General features: G+C 33.9%; 1 protein-coding gene across 2 annotated transcripts in view; it reads right to left on the bottom strand.

Moving 5' to 3' along the window:
• Positions 1-25,192, bottom strand: part of NDST4 (N-deacetylase and N-sulfotransferase 4) — a 238,000-nt gene that overhangs the window by 191,465 nt on the left and 21,343 nt on the right. The window contains exon 2 of one of the 2 annotated variants that reach the window (XM_047798919.1): positions 16,808-18,026. In XM_047798919.1, the coding sequence (XP_047654875.1) occupies positions 16,808-17,785 (978 nt within the window). In that variant the 5' untranslated portion in view covers positions 17,786-18,026. Of the gene's footprint in view, positions 1-16,807; positions 18,027-25,192 lie in introns of those variants that run through there. The other variant, XM_047798920.1, reaches the window with a different exon arrangement.

The following is a 25,192-nucleotide window of genomic DNA, read 5'->3' as shown; positions in this document are numbered from 1 at the left end:
GAGATAAATTTTCATCCTAGTGTTTTGCCAGGATACAGCACTTCATTCACCTTTCATCCATTCCAACAAATGTCCAGTGGATCCTATAAACATTGCACAGCATTAGCAGCTTCATTCTAATTCACTCAGCATAATTATTAAGAACCTTCCCAGAAAAAATTATTTAAGAAAGGATGATAATCACTTTGAACTTTTTCATGATTCTTTAATGTAGAAAAGCTGCATAATAAATACTCATGTGAAATACATGTGTGGGAGCTCCCATTGTGGCGTAATGGAAACAAATCTGACTAGGAACCATGAGGCTGAGGGTTCAATCCCTGGCCTCGCTCAGTGGATTAAGGATCTGGTGTTGCTGCGGCTGTGGTGTAGGCTGGCAGCTGCAGCTCTGATTTGACCCTTAGCCTGGGAACCTCCATATGCCACAGGTGCAGCCCTAAAATAAAAAATAATAAAATAAAATAAAATAAAAATTAAAAATTTGAAGTTCCCGTTGTGGCTCAGTGGTTAATGAACCTGACTAGGAACCATCAGTTTGCGGGTTTTATCCCTGGCCTCATTCAGTGGGTTAAGGATCCGGAGGAGTTGCCATGAGCTGTGGTGTAGGTTGCAGATGTGGCTCGGATCGAGTGTTGCTGTGGCTCTTGTGTAGGCCAGCAGCTACAGCTCCGATTCGACCTGTAGCCTGTGAACTTCAATATGCCATGGGTGTGGCCCTAAAAAGACAAATATATATGTAATAGATAGATGTAAACGAAGTTAAAAAAAAACCAAAAATATTTTATGTCTAAATGTCACTGTATTATCTAAGACACTTATTTATAAAGAAGTAGGACATTTATTCCTCACTAGAGCCCAGAGGAAAAATCAGGGTGACCAGCCTATGCTGAACCATCAATAAACAGACGCTCCATCCTATGTTATGGAGGATTAATATATTGACTGAAAATAAAACTGAATGAGAAACACATTGCTCTCAGTGCCAATGAGCAGCAGACATAGATGATTTAGGCAGTGTAAATAAAATCTCATTGCCTAGTTTATAAAGATATGGATAGTAACCACTGAATATATTCTAATCAGGAATTCCTGTCATGGCTCAGGGGCTAACGAATCTGACTAGGAACCATGAGGTTGCAGGTTCAATCCTTGGCCTTGCTCAGTGGGTTAAGGATCTGGCGTTGCTGTGAGCTGTGGTGTAGGTTGAAGCCATGGCTTGGATCCTGCGTTGCTGTGGCTCTGGTGTAGGCCAGTGGCTACAGCTCTGATTAGACCCCTAGCCTGGGGACCTCCATCCATATGCCATGGGTGTGGCCCTTGAGAAGACAAAAAAAATAAAAAATTCTACTCACTAGTAAAGAATTAATAGTGGAATTTCAGGAAAACATGCTCAATGCATAGACCTATTCTATAAAAATGATGAGAATTGTAGTGATCATTTTGCAATAAGTGTATCAAATCACCCTCAGTATGCCTTAAACTTACACAATGTTGTATGCCAAGTATATTTCAATAAAGCTGGAATAACTTATGAGGTAATTGCCTCAGTACTCTTCATTTTATTATTCTCTGGGACCTAATTCTGTCTCCTTCTCCATGCCATACCCTTCTTTGGGCAATTTTTCCTCACTATTAAAGTGTCAGTCCTCTGTACCCCCATAATACTTTATTATATGCTTGGATAGCTCTGATATTTGAGTAATAAACACAGACATACCCAAAATTGTACTCAAGGACATGAACATTTTCCTGGGAATGAAAAAATCAGGTGTACTACTTATCAAAGCTGTTCTAATAATTAGTACTGCCTGGAACTTCACTGTTAGAAAAGGTAGAGTAGACTAATGAAGAGAGTGAGGGATTATGAATCTAGATAATACAATTCCCCACAAAACTATCTCTGAACTTCTCAACAACACCATACTGGTTCGATAGATTTCCATAACCGCTCAGTCATGACAATGATACTGCCCTTTCTTTATTATCTACATTTTCTTTGTTTAGTTATCTTAGCTATAGAAGCATAATGGAGCCTAATCATATTGGCTATCAGTAAAGAATTTCATATTACTGCGTCTCTATTTGTGTTACCCACTGAATTTCTCTAAATGCTAATAAGTCACTATGTATTTTTTAAAAGGATCACTGAGAGAGGATTGGATAAAGAAGATGTGGTAAATATATGCGATGGAATATTACTCAGCCATAAAAAATAACCAAATAATGCTATTTGCAGCAACATGGATGGACCTAGAAATTATCATATTAAGTGAAGTAAACCAGACAAAGACAAATGCCATATGATATTATTTATATGTATAATCTAATAAAAATGATACAAAAGAACTTGTTTGTAAGACAGAAACAGACTCAAAGATTTTGTAGTCAAACTTAGGGTTACTAGCAGGGAAACTGTGGTAGGGATAAATTGGGAGGATGGGGTTGGCACATGCACACTACTACGTAAAGGGTAGATAACTAACAAGAACCTACTCTATAGCACAGGGAGGTCTACTCAATGTTCTGTAGTAACCTATATGGGAAAAAAGAATAGATATATGTATACGTGTAACTGATTCACTTTACTATAAGTCTAAAACTAATACAAGATTGTAAATCAGCTATACCCCAATAAAATTAAAAATAACTAAATAAAATGAAAAAATTCTGGTCTCTGTATGAAAATAAAATAAATTATTGAAGCTTAAAATTTTATAATATGTAATAATAAATATTTACAATATTTAAAACATAATCTAAACAGGAAATGGCATAAAAAGATAAGGCATAGTGCGTTTATTTTCACTATAAGAATAATCAGAAAACTAGACAAAGAATTAGAACCTCTTCTATTTATTGTGAAGCAAGAAGTCACTGGAGTTGCATACTTGCATTTGAGTTATACTAATAAAAAAGGAATATCAGACATAAAGTCACTGAATTGAATCATTTTCTTTGTGATTTTGTATATTTATCTAGCACAGTATTTTTCAAACTGATGTCCTTAGATTTATTCTAGTGAGCATACAAGTCATGTATATAGCACATGATTTCGTATTTATTTTAATGATAATCTTTAAAGATATTATATTTCAGATCAAATATAAATATTATCACTAACCTATTTATTTTATGAAAATTTAAACATATACACTACAAAATATAATTATTATAAAGGCAAGGTAAAACCGAAAGAGCTGAAACTCTAATTTCTCTCAGCATTCCAAGGGGGTGCATGAAGCCTCCTTTATAAAGCGCTGATCCAGAACACCAAGGGTGGTCAATGACCTGCTATGAGCCTTATGGTGTAGACCTGACAATTACATATAAGGAGTTTCTTTATATATTACTGTTACTTGGAAATTTTTGTTCTTTGATTCTTGCTGTGGTCCTTACCCCTTGGCGGAATGTTTTATAGAAGTCAGAAAACTGAATACTCAATTCACCTTTGACTTAGAGGGCTCCTTATTCCATTGCAGTTACATTGCCCATTGTAAAGTCCACTTTCTCCTATGAACAAATAGATAGCTGTATTTACATCTATGTTACGGACTTGTCCTTTTACTGTTTGTTGTTGTTGTTGTTTTCCTTTTGGATATAAACCAAAATGAGAACAAGCTTAATCTGAATTTAAGTTGTCATTCATGTCAGTTATGGAGTCTAAACAGATTTTGTGGTCTTACTAAACTCTCCAACTTAGGGCCTAGTGCAGGCGATGTTATTGCCTAATGTGTCTATTTTAATGTGATTTGGGCAAATTCGTATTCATTTTGTTCTGTAAGTTAATGAGAATGGACACAGGGATAATTAATTAGTAAGAGGTATGATAAAATCAAGCAAAGGCCAACAGGATGTACAAATGAGAGGCACTGATGCCAAGAGAAAGTTTGAGCAAGCTGAACTTCAGTGAATCTCTGCACAACAGATGGTACTGTATTCACACTGCTCGGGTTACTCTCATTGTGAAAGATATTTAATTTAAGCAGTAACATCTTCCATCACATTAAATTAATGTTGTTAATTTTAGTACTGACCTTCAGTTAACTTTGTTTTTATATAAATTATGAATTTTGTGGGGTTATAATTGAATGCAAACAAGTTTACATATAGTTTAATGTTAACAAATATTTGTTATAAAATGATTTAAATTATCTGTTGTTTATAACAGTTTTTCTTTAAAAAGGATCTGTAAAACATTCAAATTTGAAAAACACTGATAGGGATATGGGTAAAATGCAATTAACAGTAAACTGCATTAAAATTAGAGTATTAGCTTATACTTTTAAAACAGTAAAACAACCTCTATAGGCTCCTAAATTAGTTGTAATCTTGTAAGGGTAATGGTCATGCTGATAGAGTTAACGTATTTTCAAAAGACTCTTGATTTCTCTTGGAGGTTCTTTCCAATTTAATTTAAGTTTTTCAACCAGGGAGCAGCTCAAATGATTTGTAGTTTCATAAAGCAGTCTGAAAGGCCATTTCATTGGCCATAGGAAATAAACTTAGAATCAGATTCCCTCTACCCAGTCTATGATAGAATGCCACTTTCACAATGAGCCATACAACTTTTATTAGAAATTGCTGTATCACCATAAAACCAAACCCTTCACTATATTTCTGGTCATGCTCAGTGAATAAATATTTATACTATGATTTAAGCATGGTTTATAGACTTTCAAGACCGTCAATCTTAACACTAACATGATTTCTTTATTTCCAAAGACTAATTGCTCTTCTTTTAAGACATTTAAATTATAGTAAAAGAAATGTCTCACATCTCTGGATGCTTTTAATCAGAGATTTCAATTTTGAAAGCTAAGCTGTAGTAAGTATTAATAACAGTTATAAATAGCAACAAAAAATTCTGGGGAGAAAAAGCAGCACCATTTGGGGTTTTTCCCCTGCTTTTTTTTTTAATATTATTTTTCTTACTTTTACACACACACTTATTTATTGTAAAATTACCTTTAGAAGTTAAAATGTCAATTTAACTGGAATTGTTGCTACTCAAAGATCATATATTTCAGGCAGCATTAATTTCCATAAGGACTTTAGCATAAATAAAAATAGAAATGCCTTACATGTCCGTATTAGTATAGATGTTGTCACAAATGCTTCAAATGGTTTTAATTTAATACCCCTGGTTTACTTTTTGCACTTAGTCTTTTTACTTTCCTCTTCTACACCACCTGTTTATAAAGAAGAGTCTTCAAAAACACTTGAAACAAAATATTCATAAATATGACCACATCAAGTATTAGTTTAGACTTAACATCTGAACTCAAACATGGTAGGCTGCCATTCTTGAAGCTGCAGTTATTAATAAAGACTAGGCCAATTTACATTGTCATGTCAGTGGTTTGGGGAACTATTCATCTAGCTTATTGGTCATCTAAGCCTGAGAAAAACGCAAGATTGAAAAGCACCACACATATTATAGTAGATGATTTGTTGCCTAATAAGAAGGGCATCAGTATATTCAATGCATGGGAAGATATATTGCCAAATGAGATTGTCATTGTAAAAGCTGATACTGTGTATTAAAATATTGCCAAATGGGAAAAATATTAGTATACTGCATTGTAGTTACTTCAATCCAAGATGACTTATAGATGTAAGTAAATCAGCAGTACAAAACCCCAGAGGCTGATGCTTCTCCCACTAAATTTGGAGTAACAGAGTGAATGAAGATTTAAAATACTGCAAAATTACTTTAGAAGAGTTAAATAACTCTTACAACTTCATCTAACATATTTCATTAAAATGTGTTTTCAAGACTCTTATAAGATTCTCTCTGTATATTTGGTACTTAAAACAAAGCACTTTTATTAATTTATTGTTTGATCACTACAGTAAAAATATAGCCAACAACAAGCAGACCATTAATAATAATACCTATGTAGGATTAGAAAATAGGCTTGAGATAAATAAAATACATTTCTAAAACCTTCTAAAAAGTTTTTCTGCCTTCCAGTATTACATGGTAAGTAATGAACACACTATAAGGAGATAAATTTTCAGATATCTGCCAAAAAAAATCACTTTAATGATTGTGATTAAATATACAAACATATATGCATATATAATATATGTATTTGGATAGTTTATCAAAAATCGAATTCTCATAATGGAGGAATTTAACAGATTAAATAATATCTAATAATTTTTAATTTATGCTTCACTGTTTCATGTTAAAAAACAAAAAAAGGTATTAGATGAGTTTGGCAAAAGAACAAATTTTGAATTATGATTCCTATTTTAAATTTCCACTTACTAGGGTTACATCTTCTAATGAGGACAGTGAAATTACAAAAGATTTGTTCAAATAAAAATATATAGAGAAAAGAAAACATTCTGCAAATATAATGATCAATGCGAAAAAAGATAAAAAGTCAATATTAAGAAGCACTGTAGTGAATTTAGTAGGAGTTAAGATTTCCAGAATTCAAACGACTTTGCTACCTTCTGGTTATGTAACTTTGAACAAGTTTTGTAAACTCAAAGCATCTCTGTTGCTTCTTCTGTAAAATGGAGTACTAGACACACCCATGACTTTGTTTTATGGATTTCAATTAAAACCTATAGAACTCTAAGAACAATGCTTTGCATAGTGTCAGTAGTAAATTTTTTTTATTATTGTTGCTTTTTAATTTATTGCTTGGTTGTCAAAACGTCCATTCTAACACTTTAATTTCATTCACTACTATGACATCCCTATTATTTCATCCCTCTTTCAGTTAAGTGAGCCAATCACAGTAAATACACTAAAGCTATGCTTTAAATTATAAGACATTTGGCAAAAATTTCAAAAATTTAAAATCCAGTCCTGTTTTGTTTCTGAAAACAGTTCCACACAGGTATGCAGTTTATGTTTAGCATAAACTCTTTAAATATTTTAATTTAGTCCGCAAGGCTATTATTTAGGCTGACTTAATAAACATATCAATTCAGCTGCAGTGCTTGAATAAATGCTTTGGATATACAGATACAGCTTCTTTGTGACTAGAAATTTTCTGCCTAGCTGCACACATATATACACACACTTGAATGCATGGACACACACACGTATCAGTAGCACAGAGTTCAGATATAGATTCTTATTCATTTAGCTGATTCATGTCTTTTATAGGAATCCATATAAAATAGATATATGTGTGTGTGTCTTCATTTTCGCTATATACATATTTTCTATATATATACACATGTCTATACACATGTATGCATTTGTATATAAATAAGTATAAATACAGGGCCCCGTCCCACCTTTTCTTCCCCCTCCTTACCATGCCTAGGAAATGATACTTTTATCTTTTCATAGCTATTGATCCACCCACTATCACTGAGGAAAAGGACTTTTTTTTTAAACTTCTTGAATAATGTTAATGATCTTAAACTGTATTATTGCCCCAAGTGCTTAATTCTTTTACTTACATTTGAACAGCAAGGCACCTTCAATAATATCATTGCAAATGGAAAAACAATGTTTTGAAATTTTTTTTGTGTGATGGGTTTTTTACTGCAGCAAGGGTTTTTAAGCTAATCATTATAAAGTTGCATTTTAAGTTTGGATGATCTAGTTACCCTAGTAGTATATTTGTCCTTTCTGTTTTCTGTTTTCCAAGATAGGAAACAATTCTTTTTGTTTTCCCTTGAAATTTTATTACTTTCTTTTGTGATTTTAAAACATAGTTTAACTTTATCTCCCCAACACCCACGACCTATGTTTCTTTCATTTCCTTTCCTTTTTTTTTTTTAGCATATTAATACATTGAAATCAGATGTGCTTTTCTATAGCAGAACACAAAGCTTTGAAGTGATTTCTCCTGCTTGAGGTAAATGCAGCAATGTTTGAATGTAGCGTATTCTCAAACAGTTTCAATTTCAAGATCTTTTTGAATTCCCTTTTTTTCAGTAGTAATGGTACAAAGTGAAATTGTACTCCACAGGAACGCCAAACTTTTTTTCTTAAGTAGAGTAATAAGGAAGGCTTAGAATTAAATTACATAAACTTAACAGGTAGCAAAAATTAACTGTACTTTTTTATTTAAAAAAATGGTTTCAGAGAGTTAGAACAGATGAATAGCTGGTACTATGCAAAATTCTGTCAAGTTGCATAGACACACACACACACACACACACACACACACACACACACACTCTCAAAATTGAATTTATTGAGGCCAAGGACCAAGAGCTTGATTATTCTTCCCTGAATGTGAGGAGTAAACAGGGAGCAGATTATGAGGGTACATCTTATACATTATCAAATATTGTTTTGGGGGCTGGAATATTCAGGAGTTTATAAAATAAGTAATGATACTTTTTTTCCTAGCAGCAATATTTCAAATGAACATTTTTCCACAGACACAGAAATGTTATTTTTTCTTTTATTGTAGGTCAAACGCAGCATTTATGAGTGGGAATTCCTTAAAATAATTAAACAAATTAGGCAAACATACATAAATAAAATAAGCAAATTTTATCATTTAAATTAGTATGTTTAGGTGATTTATAACTGAGTAAATTGAAATAAGTTTTGGAATATTGCTCTATTACTAAGGATATGTTAAATAGTCCAAAAGTGATGATTATTCCTACTTATATGTGAAATGAGGTTAATGTTGGAAAAGTAATCAATGCTGAGGTACTTAGAGATAAAATGTGATGTTTCGTAATGTACTTTCAGGGCATTTAAAAATTTTTAAGAGTTACCGTTGCAGCTCGAATCCCACATTGCCGTGGCCGTGGCGCAGGCCAGTGGCTGTGGCTCCGATTCAACCCCTAGCCTGGGAACTTCCATGTGCCATGGGTGCAGCCCTAAAAAGACAAAGAAATTTTTTTAAAGCTTGCAACAATGTAATGGTCATTAAGTACAAGAAAAACTACTCAACATCATAAATAATCAGGAAAATGCTAATAATAACTAATATATAATTTTAAATCCATCAAATGGTCAAAAAATTTGAAAGTCTGAAAATACCAACATTGTAGACAACAAACACTGGAAAGAAATTAAGGTTGGTCAACTAGAGTTATTAGCATCAATGTGGGTGAATGTCATGTATAAAAGTAAGGAAAGAAATTTCAGAGAATATGTATAGTAGTAAAATTCAGATTACCAGTTACTTCTCCAGTGGATAAAGTAGTACGTGATTGGAAAGGTGGTGGTAACATCCAATAACCTAAGCCAGATGGTGTGTACAAGGCTGTTTTTATTATCATGCTTTAAATTGTAGATGGCCTATATGTACATGCTTTAGAATTTATAAAATGTTTCAAAATTACAGTAATTAAGAGATACATCAGAGGAATTATCAGGAAAAAAAGAGAAGTGGCCAAAATTGCAGAGTAGGAATACTCTGAACTCCTCTCCTACCATGGAGAGACCAAAATTACAACTATTTACAGAGCAACTATCTATGAGAATGATTCGAAGACTAATAGAAAAAAAATTTCAACAACTAAAGATATATAGAAAGAGCCACATTGAAATGGGTAGGAGGTCAAAGATGAAGAATAGTTGGGACCATACCCCTGGGCCTACATCCCACAAAGGGGAGGATAATCACACAAGGCTGGAGGTATCAGGCTCTCGGATTTCCAACAGTAGTACAAAGCTACAGTAATCAAACCAGCATGGTACTGGCACAAAAATAGATACATGGATCAGTGGAACAGAATAGAGAGCCCAGAAATAAACTAAATTTCTAGGGTGAATTAATACACAACAAAGAATACAAGACTATACAACGGGGGAAAGATAATCTCTTCAATAGGTGGTGTTGAGAAAAATGGACAACTACATGCAAAAGAATGAAATTAGAACATTTTCTCACACTACATACAAAAATAAACCCAAAATGGATTAAAGACCTAAATGCAAAACTAGATACCATAAAACTCCTAGAAGAAAACACAGTCAGTATCCTTTTTAACATCAGTTTTGGCAATATATTTTTGGGTCTATCTCCTTAGGCAGGGGAAATAAAGAGAAAATAAACAGACAAGACAACATCAAAACAAAATGTTTCTTTGCAGAGAAGGAGGCCATCAACAAAATGAAAAGGTAGCCTACTGAATGTGAGAAAATATTTGCAAATGATATATCCAATAAGGGTTAATATCCAAAATACACAAAAGAACTCACAACTCAACATTACAAAAACAAATAATCCAATTAAAAATGGGCAGAAGATATGAATGAACATTTTTCCAAAGACATACAGATGGCCAACAGACACACGGAAAGATGCTCAACATAACTAACCATCAGGTAAATGTAAATCAAATACACAATGAGATACCACCTCATGTCTGTCAGAATGGCTGTCATCAAAACAACAAATAACAAGTGTTCATGAGGATTTGGAGAAAAGGAATCCTTGTGCACCTATGGAGAGATTATAAATTGGTGCATCCACTATGGAAAATGGTGTAGAGGGGATTCCCATTGTTTCTCAGGGGTAAAGAACCTGATTAGTATCAGTGAGGATGTGGGTTTGATCCCTGGCCTCACTCAGTGGGTTAAGGATCCGGCATTTCCATGAGCTGTGGTGTAGTTTGCAGTAATGGCTTGGACCCACATTGCTGTGGCTATGGTGTAGGCCATCAGCTACAGCTCCGATCCGACTCCTAGCTTGGGAACTTCCATGTGCCCCAGGTGTGGCCCTAAAAAACCCCCAATAAACAACCCCCCCCAAAAAAAAAACAGTACAGAGTTTTCTTAAAAAATTAAAAATAGAACTATCGAATGATCCAGTAATTTCATTTCTGGGTATTTACCTGAAGAAAACAAAAACATTAATTCCAAAAGATAATGCATTTTGGTATTTGTAATAGCATTATTTATAGCCAAGATGTAGATACAACCTAAATGTCCACTGATTGATGAACAGATAAAGAAGATGTGATGTATATGCACAATAAAATATAACTTGGGCACAAAAATGAAATTTTGCCATCTGTAATGACATGAATGGATGTAGAGGGTAGTATGCTAAGGGAGATAGGTCAGCCAGAGAAAGACAAATACTGTATGTTCTTCCTTATATGTGGAATCTTAAAAAACAAAACAAAGAAACAATGAAAACAGACTCATAGATACAGTGAAAAAACTGATAAAATTGTCAGAGGGGAGTGGAGTGGGTGGTTGGGTGATATAGGTGAAATAAATAAAGAGGTCCAAACCTCCAGTTATAAAATAAATAAGCCACTGGGATATAATATACAGCATAGGAAATATGGTCAATATTGTTATAATTACTGTTTGAGGACAGGTGATGGTTAGAGTGGTGATCATTTCATAAAGTATGCAAATATCAAATCACTATGTAGTTCACCTGAAACTAACATCATATTGTATGTCAACTATATTTCATTTTTTTTTTTTTAAAGAAGGAAAAAGCTCTTTGCTGGTCAATCTCAGCAAAGAGCGAGAGGGCAAAACTCAGAGCAGACATAAAAAATGGGGGGTTGAATGAAAAGAAAACATGATACCTGTGACAGTTGTAACAGTTCAATCTATTATCTGAATGATAATTATGATATAGCCTACCTGCCACAAGATTCTATAACCAAGGTGCTTTTGTCCGTAATAATTTATTTTAGAACACACTGAGTATTTCTACAGGGAGTATAAAAGGAGGAAAGTTTTCATTTTGTTTTGTTTTTCTCTTTAGTCATTCTTTAGATATGAAACCATTCATATTCTTTGGATATGAAACCATCAGTACATTTTGATAATAATTACTGACAACAACATTCTGGCCTTAGCTGAAGAGACTTATTAAAATTTGAGCTAATAATTGACTAGTTATATATGATCACAGAGAATGACAAAATATACAAAGTTATCAGAAAATATCCCCTACGGATATCCTGGAGGCTTTTATGGCATTAACCATGAGATTTAAGGGATATAATAGGGGTTGTTTTCTATCTTGCTGGGACATGGCCCATTTGGTTGCTCTTACCAAAATATGATCTAACATCTTCTCTTTCCCATGAAGACAATAACTACATTGTGAGCAGCAAGATGGAGTTCTATGGGCTTTACTTGGGTTCTTCCCTGTTGTATCAAGAAATTGCTCTCTGCTCAGTAATTTTCTTACACTGTGAACTAACAAAGCGAATGCTCAAGTTAGTGTTAGATCCATTACAATTTAGCCCTTTTTGTGTGCAAATAAGTTCAGAGAATGTCTAGTCTTACATTAAAATCTAATTTCTAAGCAAAAAGCCTTAAAATCTTTCCTGAAGAGAAAATCCTTACTTGGTAACAGGTCTTATTTTAAAACATGCTATTTAAATAACTAATAATAATTGATTGATAGGGAGAAAACAAGTTTAAATGAAAGTAGGACTCTAAAATCCTTGTTTCTAAAAAAAATAGATGTGTTCACAATAAACAATATCATCAAGAATATAAATACAGGATTTCCCATTGTGGTGCAGCAGAAACGAATCTGACTGGTATCCATGAGGACGTGGGTTCAATCCCTGGCCTACCTCAGTGGATTAAGAATCGGCTTGGCTGTGAACTGTGGTGTGGTCATAGACGCAGCTTGAATTCTGTATTATTGTGGCTGTGGCTGTGGCTGTGGTGTAGGCCAGCAGCTGCAGCTCCAATTTGACCCCTAGCCTGGGAACTTCTATATGCCTCAGGTTTGGCCCTTGGGAAAAAAAAAAAAAAAGAATATAAATATAGAAAAAACAAATAAAATGCTCTTAGTAGAATCTAATTTCTAAGCACAATAATTTGAAGTGAAGATGTAGCTTTCCTTGTTCACTTAATACTGAACCCCTATATATCACTACAAATTTCAGGAATATTTATGACAGAGTCATTTGTTAGGAGGGGGGTCTACATGAAGATGCTCAGTGACAGTTAATAACATTTTCAAATCATGTCTAAGGTTGCTTATTATGTATGGGACACAGTTAGATGTATGAGAAAAACTATTGTTTCATCATCTAATTTTGGAGTTGACTCATGTACATGAAGATGCTCAGTGACAGTTAAGGTCGGTGATTTTTCACACATTCAGTGTTTAAAATGAAATCACCATCACTTGGGGTCATTAGGGTCTGTGTCACCTTCTCATAAGAAGCTGGACTTGAGATATATTATGAAATATGGGTAAATTCAAGGAAAGTATTTTAGTCAAGGTTTAGAAGCTGAAAAAAAGAGGTGAAAGTAAACATGAGCAAGCCATCGCAGAGGAATGGACAGTGGGCTGGCCTAACAGAAGCAGGGTGCATTGAGCGGTAGTAAGCATAGATGTTGAAAGGTAAATTGAGCTGGATCACATAGGACCTTTAATTTGGATTTCTCAGGCAGATAATGTCTTAAATACAGTCTTATATATACAGTAGATGTCCAATGAATAAATGAATGCATTTCCTTAAGAATTATAAAGACATATAAAAATGCTAATAATGATGTTTTCTTGCCAACAGAGAGAATAATGACAGGTCAACAGAACTGATTAAGGCACCAGAAATTAGTGGTAGCATCAATAATAAATTTGATTTCATTGCCAGTGTGGAGGCTTACATTCACCATGTTCACTATTTTCAAAAACCTTATAGAGAAGAAGAATTTATTTTATCTTAGGGAAACTATGAAAAAAAAGAACATATTTTCTCAATATTATCAAATTTCCATGACTATACCAAGGGTTGCAACCAACTGTGGAATATTATTCTTAGAAATCAGGTTAATGGGCTGCAAGAAAACTTTTTAAATTAAATTGTTAATAATCAGGATGGCCTCTTATTATTTTAACTTTCTCTAAAAAAATGCATTATCATTCAATTGATATCACTTTTGGAGTGAACATTACCTACATGTAATCAAGGCATGATGAAAACAAGAGTTGCTCCCAAAACCAAAAAGAATAAATTGAAGTGTGTAAGACATGACCCTAAATAGCCTAAGGTCATCTTGCTAATAGAGCTTTAGATAGATATGAAGTATTTTGTGACTGCCTTGAGGACTACATAGAAATATTAACAAGTCAAAACATGACTGTGTTTTCTGACTTCATCCATAGCTAATATTTCACAATCATTCAAGTACAATTAGTTTAAAAATATAATTAGTCTCTGTAGTTAAATTTCTCTCATACCTTGAATTTCTGTATAAAATTCAATTAACAATCAGATGACACTCCTGAAACTCCTGATCTTAATTTTGCTTGCCTTAGAAATGGACATATTAATTTCTATCTCAGTGGCTTTGATCAGATAAGGGCATGATAAAATAAGATAAAGCACACACATCTTTAAAAAAAGCTGGATATATTATAGTTTAGATTGGGCCGAACCATGTAGTGGGAAAGATATGAATTTTCAAGTTCAGTTAAAAAGCTTTTTTTTTCCTCATTGGATCAAGTTCTGTCCCTTAAAGATCCTAATTCTTTATAAGCATGATACAGAATCTCACTCTCCCAAAATATACAAACATTTCATACAGTTTTATACCAAAATATACAAACATCTCATACATTTTATACCAAAAAAACCAAAATAACCCAGTTAAAAAATGGTCAGAAGATCTAAACAGACATTTCTCCAAAGACAGACGGACGGCCAAAAAGCACGTGAAAAATGTTCAGAATCTCTGTCTCAAAGTGAGAAAACTGGCTCAATAATAATACGCTATTATATTTTTGTCCATACAGTGAGGTGGTGCTGTAGACAAGACGTTTGAATTTGTTATTAGTTACTCCCAGCTTTAGGCTCCCAGCCTAAATGTGGAAGTGGCCCAGGGAGGGTCCAGTTGTGCACACAGCCAAGAATTTTCAACCATGACTTTCCAGCTTTCCTCAATGTTTTTTTTTTTTTTTTTAAGGAACAGAATTATCTCTACCCTCCATTTTGGAATAATATAGAAAAATGTCACCAGCTATCCAATACCCTTGTTATGGAACATTCAGGGAGATTTTGAGGGATGATAGCTTTCTCCTTATCTGTCAGTGTGCAATGAAATATTACACCATTGGGAAAGGAGCATGAGGAGAACTGGGAGTTGCAGAAATTTTCTACACACAGTTGAAGATTTTTTTCCTGCAAAGTCATATGTAATAGACCTCAGTTCCAATCAAGTTTCTAATATTCTTTGATTAATAGTTCTGAGAGAAAACTGGATACAACACACAAAGGGGCAGAGAAGAATATTTTCTTCAAAGTGACAGTTAACTTAGCACTTGAGTTTGACACGTGTGTATGTGTCTGTGCATGTGTGTATGTAGAATATATAATTAGTTTACATATGCACATGTTAAATTTTGGTAATCTGTTATTTTGTTTGGAGTTATATCACTTAGGAAGTCATCAGTAACCCTTAAACATTACATGAGTAGTAGTGGAAAGCTATTTGTTTTTCTATTGAGAGTGAGATAGTCACATTTGCGCTGGCAAAATTTGTTAGAGTTGTAAAGAACTTTTTCAAGTCACACAAGTGGTTAGACTGAAATTAGGAAACCTTTCCTTTCTGGGTTTCAGGATATGAATCACTCAGAGAAGCATTTGAAGCACATGGCCTTGTCTTAAGTTTATGATTTTTAAATTAAAATAAAACTAGAATTTATATTAAAGAACTATATATATAAGAAATGGAAGAAAAAACAGAAAAATCTAGACAGAACTCAAAAAGGGTCATTTTAATTCCTTTACAACAATGCCCAAAATGTAATATTTGTAGCTCAGTCAAATGATGCTTCATTCAGTGGCTTATTAAAAACAGAGTTCACTGGTCCATATGTACTTTGACATTTTTTAAAAGTGAATTTATTTAACTGATTTTAATCATATTTTATTATAATGGTCATAAGGTTTTAGGATGGGAAGAAAGCTATTATTCTGAAGTAGTATCAAAGTTTCATCTCTGGAGGATAAAAAGCCGAATAATAAAAATACACACAAAAAAATTGACGTGATCTTAGCAATCTTTAGTTACTTTATTATTCTAAGCTGTGTCCTATTATTTTTGTTTATAGGTTTGCTAAAATTATTTTTTCACAGAATAAATTTAATTACATATAAACCAAGATAGGCCCAAGTGAGAATGTTAAATCAAGATGAGAAAAAGGGGAATTGTTCTCAGAATTTGCTGTCTAACCTAGTTAAACATATTTGTCTTTTCCTTTAATAGCGATCATGGAGTGAATTTGTTTATTGCAATTTGATCATAACTGAGAAGTGCTACCAGTAATATTGTGGTGTTACCCAAAATAAAAGCCTCCTGAGGGCAAGTACAAAGCCACATTCCCTATAAAACTAGTTTTGTTCATATCTATATTTATAAGTGTATGAACATTTCATATAGGCAAGCACTATGCTTAATTGGGGTTATAGAAATGTCTTGGGCTGCTTCTCTATTTTGTATTTCAATCACCATTGTCAGACCCAAGTAGGGCAGGAGGATGTATCCAGCAATAGATTTTCATGACTGGATTAGTTTAACAGCTACAAATTGCAATATGTGGAGTGAGGGTGGCTGTTCTATGGGTTGGTAGTTGGGATAGGCAAAGCCTATGAAGAGGCATGGAGATTAAGTTTAAATACCTTTTGAGATAGTTTAGGTCTATGCCTCTCTGAAGCATCTCTGGAAGTGGTGAGGAATGGCTAAGGCTTAGTTCAAGGTTTTTGTTTTTGTTTTTGTTTTTTTTAAATGCTTATTTTATTTCAAACCCACTGAGTCTTAAATTTTTGAGTAATTCAGAATCTAAAATATTCAAAATTATATTTTACCAACAACACAAGTTAGTAAAATAAAAATAATGATATAATTTACAAATGTTCTTACCTTTACATCTTTGACATTCATCCTTGTTCCTTCTTTGCCAACAAAGATATCATCAATGTCCACAAGGATGTACCTGTCCAAAGACAACATCAGCCTCTTCCCTGACAGGAAAGAGATGGCATCTATGAAGATGAGCCTGTGCAGCCAAAAGTTTAAGTTGTTGCCGAAAAGAACTCGCTGAATTCCATCATGGAGCCCCAGGTCCTGAATCACTGTCGCATAGAGTGGTTTGCTAGACAAGGATGAAAGGGATTTTTCTGTCTGTAATTCAGTTAAAAGCACAGGTTGGTAGGTTGAATGATTATATTGGAAAATTGTCCAGTCTTCCCCAGGAAGAGGGCCTTTCTCAACCTTGGGCGCTTTGGTAATATGCAGCAAAGGAGACTGAGGGTTGACGAAACAGTCCTTTAGAGCTAGATTATTGAAAAGATTTAATGGAAAACCTTTTAATTGTGTACTTGGTGAGCTGTTTTCATTGGCTTTATGAAAACCAATTATACTAACACTGTATTCCACACAGTATTTTTCTAAAAGCTCTCGATTCCATGAGTCCATGCTGATGTACTTCAGAATATTTTCATAAATCACTAAAATATATTTCCCTTGGCCATTATCTGTAAGAGGAGGTATGTCTCCTTTGCCAGGGGCAATGACCATGTGATACTGGAATCGGCTGGACTCCAAGATAGCGATGATATCTTGACCGAGTTGAGAGTACTGGCTCTCCACAAACAGGAGGACAACAGGATCAGTTTTGGATGTGTCAATAGGTTTAACTGTCTTCAGCTCCATTGACCGATAGGGTAGGATTTTAACATCAGTGCATTCTGCTTCTGCAGTGGTTTCAATAAGTGTCATTTCCTGTTTATAGCCAGAGTAGAGAAAATAGGCGGAAATGACAATGCTCACCAAGCAAAAGGTAGCTAAGAGAACAATCAAGGTTCGAAAACTTCTCCGAAGCTTCACAATAAGATTCATTTTTTAAAATACTGCTTTGGAAGTCTTTTCCGAGTTCTTTTCCTAAAGTGCCATTGTGAATAAAGTATGAGATGGTACAAATGCCACTTCCCAAAAATTCATGTAACCATTGCAAACCATGTAAAATGTTTGATGGGATTGCAAGTTAAAGCTGGGGGACAATGGACCAGGAGAGTGAAAGCTGAAGAGATTTTGAGTATGTCCAAAACCAAAGATTGCTGTAGAGTCCTTTAAACATTATCTGAAAAAGAGGAAAAATGTAATGACTAAAAGGAACATAATAATATAAGTATTTATGTGTATACATATGCTGATATATAAGAAACATACAAATCAAAGATAATTTTACTGTATTAATATCCTAATTTTTTTTGCCTTTTTTTTTAGGGCCATACCCACAGCATATGAAAGTTCCTAGGCTAGGGGTTGAATTGGAACTAAAGCTACCGGCTCACGCCACAGCCACAACACTGGATCCAAGACACGTCTGCAACCTATACCACAGCTCATGCATGGCAACGCCAGATCCTTAACTCACTGAGCGAGGCCAGGGATCGACCTGCATCCTCATGGATCCTAGTTGGGTTCGTTACCCCTGAGGCACAACAGGAACTCACAATACGCTAAAGTATTAGTAGCCTGATGTTTACAGTCTAGATTTTACTATTTAGAGCATAGTAGATTTTTTCATGTCCTCAAGAATATAAAACGCTATTTGATTTTGCCAAAATATCCATATACATAGAAACACAGAGTGAGATCATTTTTCAAACAAGTCATCTCAAAAAAAGGGGATAAGATAAAAGAAAACTTCAGTGTAAAATGGTAATACCATAAAACTGGCCTCTTCAAGGCTAGTAAACATTAAATACATATAGAATTAGGAAATCAGGTATCCATGTGGGGTTTGGAGCAGTGGGACATGCTCTTAAATATCTACTTAAGTAACTGGAGTGCCAAGCCGAGGGAACAATTTTGTCTTAAATATATAGTATTTAAGATTTTTCCCTTTAGTCACACATTCTTTGCTGAAGTCATAGGGAGACACTTGGCCTTCTGCAGTATAACAGCCAAAATAGACAGTATTTCTCTTTCTCCATTCTTAGAAGCAAAGTGGGAGAAAATCTATGGGAGAAAGAAAAAAATGGAACGAGTGATTTCAGATCTTTCTACTGAAGTAGAGGTCAGCAGCCTAGATGAGAAGAAAAACCTTGACATGTTTTTCTCAGAGCATATTCCTAAATTTGGCTGATTTCCATAATCAGAATTAAAATTGTTTTCCTTTAGTAATTTTTATCCAACAAGCAAATGCTCTATTTTTCTGATCACTATCATTCAAAGAAAAAATTATAGAAAGCATTTTTTAAAAAATTCCCAAATTGCTTCATCACAAATGGACATAAGTTTTACATTACTTTTTTGTGTGTGTTTTTACTTGTATGGATAACTGATTCTTAGTGAATTCCTTTCTATGCAAATTTTTTTCACTCCCCTAAACCCCGTGTTCTACTCCTTATGGGTTTTGCTATTTGCCAATTTGCCAAAATAATGTCCCAGGAAAGTAACCAAAATAGTTCCTGTTTTCAGTCTGTGATACATATACTTTAAGGTGTGTATTATTGACATACTATATCATAGAAAATCAAATTAGTATGTTTTGTAACATGGGAGATGTATATTCCATCACATATTTCGTTTTTTAAATTTTTTTCAATTTGAGGATTCTGAATAATTAATGTATTAGTGATTAAAAGATTATAAGATTAAATGATTAAATATATCAATACCTCTATTTTATATTTCTATGTTCTGAAATACATTTTTTCTACTTAGAAAATTAAAATTAAAAAATCAGTAAGTAGTTGAACTAACATTTCTTTTTGTTTTAGGTTTTTGGAAAAAAAATTTAAAGCAATCTCAAAAAAGTCAATTTAAAATTTTCAAAATTTCTACCAAACATTTTAATTCTTCAGATTCCAAATATGTAAATATACCTGAATTTTTCCCTTTGAAAGAGTAAACCTGTTTAAAAATCTTCACAGTAATTTCACATTCACTTTAAAGGTAAATTAACTCCACATGCTAGGGACTTACTAATACCTTGTTATCCAATATAATTTTTTAGGATGATCATTTGCTCCTCCAAAACCTTTCAATTGTTTTAAAGTTCTATTCACTTTAAACAAATTGAATTATATTTTACTAAAAAAAAATACAGTGATAGGCTTATGTTTAGTATAAAATATATAAACCAATCACGGTCTACCCTCCACTTTTACATATGTCTGAAAATGTTCTATAAATTTTAAAAATAAAAATCAAATTTATATAATAAATGTTGAAAAAGATTTGGAATTTGCCAAGGAAAATTATCCAGTTTGGCATTGTATTCATTCCCAGACTTCTTCAATTTCATGTATTTGATTAAAAAAACCCATTTAAGTAAATAAGAATTAGTCCCACTCCTACCCCCACCTTCCATCACCCCACAAAAATAGAAACCTTTTATTTATTTTTTTCTTTTTAGGGCCACACCTGTGTCATATGGAAGTTCCCAGGCTAGGGTTCAAACTGGAGCTTCAGCTGCTGGCCTATGCCACAGCCTTGGCAATGCCAGATCTGATCCAATCTTCCACCTACACCACAGCTTGTGACAGTGCCAGATCCTTAACCCACTGAGTGAAGCCAGGGATCGAACCAACAGCATACTCTTGGATACCAGTCGGGTTCTTAACCTGCTGAGCCACAATAGGAACTCCAAAAGTAGAAATCAAATTCACATATTTTGGTGGTTCAGACTACATTCAATCAGGAATTTGAAAAAAAACTAAGTGCATGAGAAGTTAATATTTATTAAATCCTTATCTGTTCTGACATCAAAAATGTGATTTTTATTTTTGAATGTACAAAGGATGAGATGTCAGTTTTGCATATTAGAACAGCTCATCCTAATATGCAATAGTGAAAAAGAAATACAAAGCATATGGGACTTGAATCTGCCAACCAAAAGAATAAATAACATTTAAATGTGACATTTATTTAACATTAATATGTTCAGAGTTAGAAGAATGATAGATGCATATTATCACCACTCTAGATGTATGTTTGACTCTGTGTGTATGTGTGATTATCGAAAGAGTTATACTTTCCATTCAATCCTCCCACTTATTTTTCCCTGGCAAAAGTTGGCCACTGGAGGTGAGAAAGCCTGGACAATAAAAGATGAAGTAACAGAGAGGTTTACTTATGTTTTATGTCTGAGATAAGAGTTGGTTTGGCATTGCTTGGGATGCCAAAGAGATGTAATACATATGTTTGGGGAGAGGAAAAATTCTCCCCCAACCCACTTGGTTCTTTTGGTTGGTCTAATAATTAAAATGGAAAAAAAAGAAAAAAGACATTAGCAGGAGAAAATCAAATTTAATTTCATAGTATAGAGGCCTTATAGATATAGGACCTAAAAAGTGACAAAAGCAGGCAGATTTTATACCTTTTACTCAAAGAAAGAAAGCATTTGAGAATTGACAAGACAAAGGAATTTGGGCTTGGGTACTACTAGTTAGTGAAGAATTTTAGGAGCATTTGTTTACACAGCCTTTCCACCCTGAATTCCCTATCTCTGCTGGTAAGGATGCCTCCCTCCTCCTGGTGCAGGGAGGGTACATTTCACATGGCAGATTTATTTCCTCATTCCTGGAAACAAAGGAGAGGTAGAGTGTTTTTGTACTGGCTGTTTAAGTTACTTTAATTCAAAATAATCAAAATGCCACTTGGGCATATTTTGGGGTGGCCTGCCCTGAGCTCCAACAATATATGTTCGTCTCTGCCCCCAGTTCCTGGCACAGAGCTCTTAAATCACTTGTAATTTTCCTGGGTGATATGATTGTCTTTTGTCCTAATGAGGCAACACTTAGTGGGTTCCTGGATGGGAGCCGGACACCACAAAGGCCAGACAATTATTAAAAGCTTGGAACTCTAAGCCCAGCCCTATCCTCTGGAAAGGGGAGAAGAGCTAGAAATGATTGCTCATGCCTGTGCAACGAAGCCTCTATGAAACTCCCAAAGTATTGGGTTCGGAGAGCTCCCAGGTTTTTGAAGACATCCACTCATGTGGCTATTCCCAACTGTGTGAGGACAGAAGCTCCTGCTCTCAGGTCCCTACCCCACCCCCACCCTATGTAACTCTTCACCTAGCTTTTCATCTGTATCCTTTATCATGTAATTAACTGGTATCACCATTTCCCTGAGTTCTGTAAGCTACTCTAGCAAATAATCCAATCCAAGGTGGGGACACCATGGGGACCTCCGATTTGGACAGAGCTGGGAACTTACTACATATGATTGGATCTGAAGAGAGGAGCAGTCTTGTGGGACCGAACCCCTAACCTGTGGGGTTTGTGCTATCTCTGGTTCATGTCAAATTCAGTTTCTGGTATCACAAAGCAGTGCTTCATGTAGGGATGGGGAGGTAATCTCTGGTAGCAGCAGAGAAATTAGTAAACAAATGATTGCAGGTACTACTGTAGTTATTGCTTTTTTTTTTTTTTTTTTTTGGCAAGAAGGAAATTCAGAAATAAGCCAGGGGAGAGAACTCACAATGATTTTATACATTATTATTTCTTTCTTGAAAGTGATCAGATGTATTACACAGATGACCAACAAGGCTCTTAAAGATCGGTTGACATTGAAAAAAAAAAAGAAAATATTTGCCAGCATTTAATGCATAGCTAATGCTCAGTCATTATGCTACGTTCTTTGCATTCATCATCCTGTCTAGCCATTATTAATTTATTTTTACAATGAAGAATTTGAGATTTAGAGGATACAAGAAAAAGACTGAGATTACACCACCAGGGATTTATGGTGCTTGAATTCTATTTTCTCACCATTGCACTGATGAGAAAAGCCAAGAGTTAAGTTAGATGAAACCAAAACCCTCACACTTACTTAATTACTTTAAGTCAGAGAGCAGCAAATTTTATTTCAACTTTAAAAATTCAGATATTCAAAGCTAAAAATATCTAACAAAAATTAAGAAAACTTCTAGAAGTGAATTAGATTAACTCAAAAGAAGCAGTGCTATAAGTTGGATGATATAAGAATTTGCAATAATTTGACCACCTTTGATTTCTCATGATATACATGGTGGGGGGAACTATATTTTATCAGGTACCTTCTTTTTATATCCTTTGTCCATAAGAATATTATAAATATTTAGCTTATATTCATAGCAATAAAGCTGTATTTTAAATTAAAAACTGTGCTGTGTAAACATTTAACCATTTATTCAAATGTATTAATGACACCTTTACTCTTTAGGGGAGAATTCCAAAATTTATAACCATATTTCAATAGAGATACTCTTATTTTTCAAATTATAGGCCATCACCACATAAAAGAAAAATGAAATAGGCCAGAGCAAAAATATCGGTGTACTTCATGAAAAGAGAAGTTAAATAGTGCTTTAGGAAACGTGTTGGTATTTCTGCATGTGTGTGTGTGTGTGTGTGTGTGTGTGTGTGTGTGTGTGTGTGTGTTTCTGGGTCCAGATGCATGATTATTTTTGATTCTGAGTCAGGGTCAAAAGTGTTTGAGAAACACTACTCAAGAAGGCACAGATAATTCAAATCATTTAACCTGGTTTTAAGACAATTATAAATATCACAGAGGTTCCAGCTGAAGATGAATGTAATCTCTTGTGATTCCACGTGGTTCCTGAAAATATCCATTACTGATGCAAAAGAATTTGAGACTAAGTACTGGTTGATATCATATGGTTAGGTGAAGTGACGTTCCTTTCAGCTTCCAGGACACAAGATATTGACACTATTTTTTAGAAACAATCATAGTTCCATATACAACTTTTTTTTCAGGTATAGGTGCAAAGTAATGAATAATTGTTATATTTAATCAAAATCAAAGGAGTATGCTTAGTTTATGATGTTCTGCAATAAAGATCTTTCCTACATGTAAATAACCAGTTGCTTATTACCTAACTTTTATACATTTCCTATTTTCTTGATTTCAGTGACATACAATTATTTTAGTCCCCAAAGTGTGCATTTTTATAAGTGCAAATTCCTAAAAGAGTCAGTTCAAACATAATGATAACATTATACCACCATATTATATTGTAACACCATATTACACTGGGTACATAGCTCTGAGCTATCAGCTTTATTCACACTGCAAAAGATTGGGAAGACAACTCAGTAAATGGAAGAATAAATGTCAGGTGATTTCTTTTCTCACCATTCCCTAGAGATACACATGCATAGTGCCTATTTAGCATTTCCCTAGGTCTTGTTTTCTAAAACAGAGAGACAATATGATTTTTCAAGAAGAATCCTTTTTTATTAAGACCAAACCATAAATACTTATGTATTTATCTCGTTTATTAAAACACGGGAACTTTGAGAAGATGGAAAATACTAAATGGACCTTTTTTTGGCTTTTCCACCTAAAATTTCTAGATATAGTAGCAGAAATGATATTTATGACAAAATAGGGTGGTTTAGTAAATTGTGTAAAACTCTGTTTTATTTTTATATTCACAATTTCATTATGGATTTTTGCCCTTAACACTACTGAAATATTAATAACTTCAGTATGGTTCAGAATTAAATTGAATTAAACAGCTTTGAAATGCCTGTATCCTTCCTAAGGGTTCCTAAAATCCAGATAATTTCCACTGAAACTTGGGATAACTTTGGGATAGATCTGTGGCATTAGTCTAATTTTTGTAGATTTGGAGGTAATGTTTACAGTAGGGCTTCAGAATCAAAGTAGGACCAGACAGATTGTCTAAAATTCAATTCTATTTTGGATATGCTCCTGTTTTCTCCCTTAGGTAAGAAGCAAAGGCATTCATCCAACATTCATTCTACACATACATGCATCAGCCTTTATTAAGAGCCTGTTCTTTTCCAAGTACATCTGCAAATTTAGCTGTATAGCTTCTCATCATAAAAAACACCTAACAAACATTTTGCTTTCATCTGTTCTTACTGCTTTTTATTTACTGTTTATTTATTTGTTCTTACTGCTATTTATTTTATTTACTGCATCTTTCCCTTTCATCTCTAGAAAGTCTTTTATTTTTTATTTTTAAACCAGTGGATGGTTTAAAGTTACTGATATAAAGCTTGTGCTAATGGATTTAATGGGAAGAGTGTGGCCATTAATCAGCTAATTTATGTAACAATATTTCCATTTACTATCTCCATTTTATTTTCTCTCCACATAAATAATTTATATAGAGCTAAAAAGATAACTGAGGAAATACAAGATCATGGGGTGCTTCCTTACTTAGATATAATTTTAACAATTTCCCTCAAAAGTAGGCTCTTTTTCTATAAATTGACTCATCTACAAAGGTGATAGGAAAATATTTTTGAAAACGGACAG

Source organism: Phacochoerus africanus, chromosome 10 (assembly GCF_016906955.1).
Source record: "Phacochoerus africanus isolate WHEZ1 chromosome 10, ROS_Pafr_v1, whole genome shotgun sequence".
Lineage (NCBI taxonomy): Eukaryota > Metazoa > Chordata > Mammalia > Artiodactyla > Suidae > Phacochoerus > Phacochoerus africanus.
The sequence above is the reverse complement of the archived record's forward strand: the minus strand, read 5'-3'. Positions and strand labels throughout refer to the sequence as shown.